Here is a 5,195-nt window from a genome sequence, read left to right on the forward strand (position 1 = left end):
CCATAGGGGCATGTAAAGGTCGTCTTTTCTTGGTCCTCAGGGTCTATCGAGATTTGGAAGTATCCCAAAAACCCGTCAAGAAAGCAATAGAACTCTCTCCCGGCTAGGCGTTTGATCATTTGATCGATGTAAGGGAGTGGAAAATGGTCTTTCCGTGTGGTATCGTCTAAACGCCTATAGTCAATGCATACCCGCCATCTTGTGATGGTTCGGGTCGGGACAAGCTCATTTTGGTCATTTAAGATCACCGTGGTCCCACCCTTTTTAGGCACCACTTGGACGGGACTCACCCATGGTGAGTCGGATATTGGGTAGATAAGGCCCGCATCTAGCAATTTGATCACTTCTTTTTTAACTACCTCTTTCATGTTTGGATTAAGTCTTCGTTGTCATTGGATAACCGGTTTAAAATTCTCTTCCATGAGAATTTTGTGTGTACAATATGATGGATTGATCATTGAGATATCTGTGGTCTTCTATGCTATGGCCGTGTGATGGGACTTAGGAAGTGACACAAGTTGTGTCTTTTGGTCTTGGGTGAGTCTCGAAGAGATAATCACCGGAAGTTGGTTTGCTACCTTAAGATAAGCATATTCAAGATGCTCGGGGAGCTCTTTGAGCTCAAGAGTAGGAGGTTCTTCCCATGAAGACTTGATTCAAAATCTATCTTCGTTGGGAATAGTCTCAAATGGTTCTTCTCGAGTAGTCTCACATTCAATTTCACTTTCATCAACATTAACGTTCATTAATTCCCAAAAGTCGGCCTCTAAATCCACAATGCCATTATCACAAATTTGGTTGAACCCCGTGATATCAACCCCTAAAAGCTTTTCAAGCTCCTCATCTACACAAAAGTCAATGTGGTCAAGGGCATAACACTCATCATCATCATCGGTATTGCTCAGTTGCCTCATAGCTTCCCATATGTTTATGGTAACACGTTCTTCACCAACTCCAATGTTGAGTTGATTGCGTTGTACCAAGATGATGGTGTCGGCGGTCGCAAGAAATGTTCTACCTAAAATGATGGGGACTTGAAGATCCTCCTTCATTTCCATGATAACAAAATCAACCAGGAACACCAAGGTGTCAATGCTAACCAAGATGTCCTCGGCGATACCAGTGGTGTCAAATGAATGATTAGCCAATCTTATCCTAATCCTGGTCAGTTTAAGAGGTCCAAGGCCGAGTCTCTCATAAAGTGAATGGGGCATTAGGTTAATGCTTGCACCCAAATTGGCAAGTGCATTGAAGACTTCCAAGTCACCAAACTTATAAGGGAAAACAAATTTTCCCAGATCTCCTAACTTCTTAGGAATCCTTGGCCTTGATGCAAGAATCTTGTTGCATTCCTCTTCAATAAAGAAATATGTTTCATCATGATAATTACCCCTTTGAGATATTAGCTCCTTGATGAAACGGCCGTAGTTTGGCATTCATTTAAGCACATCGGTGATTGGCAAGTTAACCGAGATGTTTTTCATCATATCTTGAAACTTTTTTTATTGAGCCGCCAACTTGTCCTTCCTTAAAGCTTTTGGATATAGCACCGGTCTCGTAGCCTTCAAAGGCTCATTACCCTTTTTCTTGCCCATTTTATCATTACCCATACCCTTGGTTGAGTCGACCTTTTCTTTACCCTTCTCCTTACTAACCCCGATCTCCTCTTCAATAAAGCTTGATAGTGGTTCTTGGGTGATAAAGGGTTGTGGATGGGGATCTTTAATCCCTTGAGTGGTTAGACCACTTCTAGTGGTTATGGCATTGAAATTTTCATTTCGGTTTGGGTAGTTAGGGTTTTGGTTGGTGCTTTCGATAGGAATAACTCTTGTGTTGTTGTTTTGTTGGTTTTGGTTTTGTTGTCGGTTATTGTTGTAATTGTTGTTCGGGCTGACTTGTATGTTGGATGGTAAGGTACCTTGAGGTGTTTCGGCAACTTGGTTAGAAAGTCTCCCAACGGTGCTCTCAAGGTTTTGAAATAAAGCTTGTTGGTGCTTCAATTGTTGCTTTTAAACTCGTTCTCCTTTAACATGAATGCTTCGGTTGTCTCCATCTTCTTAATGTAATTTTGCATGATTTCTTCTAGGCTCTTTGAAGGTTGGGATTGTTAAGTGTTTTGTTGAGATTGTTGATTGTAACCTTGGTTATTTTGTGGTTGACTATAACCTTTATTTTGATAGCTTTGATTTCCTTGGTTGGTATAAGGTTGGTTGTTATAGGGTTGGTTATTTTGTGATTGGTAATTGTTGTTTCAGTTTTGGTTATAGCTTGAGTTGTAGCCTTGGTTTCGGTTTTGATTGGTAAATTCGGGTGGTGGATTGGTTTGATTGTTGAATGAGACTTGCTTTTGATTAGGATTGTAGTACCCTTGGTTTGATGTTCCACTCTTTTGATAGTTTTGATTACTCACATAGTTGACATGAGCATCCGAATTTATGGGAATGTCATCCAAATCAATATGGTTGCATTGATTAATTTAGGGACAATTCTTGGTGAGATGTGGCCCTTCGCACCTTTGACAACCTATTTGCATAACGACGATCGATTGTTGTAGCTTTTTCAACTCTTTTCCATACATTTGAAATTGATTGTTTAAGCTTGCAAGTGTGACTTGCCCATCACTCTCTACTTGTGCTACACTTTTTTTTGTTAAATCTCGAGGTGATGGAGCCCACTCGTATGTATTAGCCGAGATATCCTCTAGCAAAGTTTCAGCCGCATTTAGTGATTTATACATAAACACTTCACCCTCAGACGCATCAAGAGTTTGTCTTGTCAAAGCATTAGTGCCCCGGTAGAATGTGTTGATGTACTCTTTCTTAGTCAAACCATGTGGTGGACAAGCTCATAACATCTTCTTAAAATTTATCCATGTATCATACAAAGGCTCATCACTCCGTTGAGTGAACTCATTAATTTCCATTCAAAATCGTTCTGCCTTTGATGGTGGAAAGAAGTGATTGGTAAACGCATCGGTTAAATCTTGAAAAGTCCTAATCGAATCGGAAGGTAAGTTCCTTAACCATACTTTCGCCTTCCTTGAAGTGTAAAGGGGAATTCCCTTAACTTAAAAGCGTCATCGGTCATATCCTTGTTCTTATAGATATCACAAATGTCGTTAAATTGTTGAATGTGTTCGAACGGATTATCCTCTATCAAACCATGGAAGAACATATCTTTGATCATTGTGAAGAAGTTTCTCTCAATCTTCCAATTATCGGCTCCAATTGGTGGTTTTGTAATAAACGGAGGCAACAAGGTAGGTGCAACCAACCTAGCATTCCACATGGACGTGTCATTTGGATCATCTTGTTGCTCTTGATTAACCGGTAGTTGGTTGATTGGATTACCCTCTTCATTGTGAATTGGTTGACCGTTAGGATCCATCTTTTCTAAACAATATGGTAAAGCTTTGAAATTTCTTTTTAATACCCTTTCTTCTCTATGCTTGTAAACCCCGTGCACGTGTTTCTCCAGATCGGAAAATGGATGTGTAAACTCTTGATCCTTTTGGGATCTCCTTTTCATATACCAAAGTACCCATCCTTCAATCACAACACAAATACAAATGGTTTTCCAAACACAAATAATATATATATAAAACAAGAAAAGTAACTTTTGCAAGGATGAATCCTTACAAAAGGATCGAACGATTAAAAGATAAAAACAAAGATACAACTAACTAACCGCTCCCCGGCACAGCGGCACCAAGAAATTTGATTGCTCGTTTCACAAATATATATTTAATTTCTAAATTTATACTTAAACATGGACTCAACTATGAGACAAGCATACTGTAACACCGAAATTTTTTTTTTTAAATACGTGGCGGAAGCATTTATTTATTAATTACCAAATACACTTTATCAGTGTCACATGACCACATCACAAAATACATGTTTTAAATGGAAGAGACGTAATTACATTCTGCTTTCAAAAGTACACGGTTCAAATTCTAAAGACCACATCAGAGTTAACCCTGTCAAACATAACATCATCATGCCCGTGTTCTCCTAGAAAGCACTATCTACAAAAGCTTTCAACCTGCAGGGAGGAAATGGAGGGGAATTAGCACGAAGCTAAGTGAGGAGGACTAACTACAGGCCATAGCATACAGAAGTGTTATACTAATCATGTCACATAGTCTAACACACGAACATCACCCAAGTGCCGTCTACATAGACTCTGGCGGCTCAGCCAAACCATTAACCACCAGCTGATCGGATGGGGGCTTACCAGAAGTTCCTCCACCACCGTATGTATATACATAATCCACACGCGACGTACGCGTCATTCACACATATATACACCACGGTTGTCTAGGCTACCACAGAGGAACCCAAACCGCAGGTTGATCTCTCCTACCGAGGCTACCACACAATAGGAACGCACTGGGCTCCAGCATACAAGCATCAACTAACATGCAGTCATCACAAAGTACTAACTAATCACAACAATAAGTATATCTAACAAGCATGACAATCATAATATAACATGCTTCTATATACTATATTCTCTAGTTAGTCCCACTCACCGATTACTAGAAAACTAGAAGGTATTCAGTTATCTAATCACTGAACCTTCTCTTTCTCCTTTTCTCCTGAGAAAAAACATATACACAAGTTAGTTTCTGGTTGTTAACCCCAAAACAGCACAATACAGAAATTTTGTACAAAAAGCATCCGCTAAAAATTTTTGCTTAACACTTGTGCACTTTCAAAATTTACATCCTGAACATCAAAATACAAACGGGCAGCATAAAGGTTAAAAATCAACACTTAGTAAAATATTTCACTGCCAAAGACACTCGGTCGACTGTCAGAGACAGTCGGCCGACTGTCTACACTCACTCGGCCGAGTGTCTAGTCACTCGGTCGATGGTCTCTCACAGACACACTCGGTCGTGGGTCATACACACTCGACCGATGGTCGTTTCGGTCGGTCGAGTATCTTGAGACACTCGGTCGACTGTGTTTATCTGCAGAAGCTGAAGAACAAAGTGACGGGTTTTACCCAAAATTGACCAATTCCTGCTTTAGAGCTCGATTATGACCTCAAAACTGACCAAATCAAAGACACTAAACATGTAGAAATATAAACCCACAAGATTTGGACTCAAACAACATCAAATTTAACCACTTTGATCCAAATTACTCACTTTATAAAACTATACACAAAAACTCAATTTTCTCAAA

General features: G+C 39.7%; 1 protein-coding gene across 1 annotated transcript; it reads right to left on the reverse strand.

Moving 5' to 3' along the window:
• Positions 1 to 656: 656 nt before the first annotated feature.
• On the reverse strand, positions 657 to 1,436 carry LOC139850082 (uncharacterized). The gene has a single exon (XM_071839676.1). It carries the CDS (start codon positions 1,434 to 1,436, stop codon positions 657 to 659), a length of 780 nt encoding a protein of 259 aa, XP_071695777.1.
• Between the last annotated feature and the right edge of the window lie 3,759 nt (positions 1,437 to 5,195).

Source organism: Rutidosis leptorrhynchoides, chromosome 5 (genome assembly GCF_046630445.1).
Source record: "Rutidosis leptorrhynchoides isolate AG116_Rl617_1_P2 chromosome 5, CSIRO_AGI_Rlap_v1, whole genome shotgun sequence".
Lineage (NCBI taxonomy): Eukaryota > Viridiplantae > Streptophyta > Magnoliopsida > Asterales > Asteraceae > Rutidosis > Rutidosis leptorrhynchoides.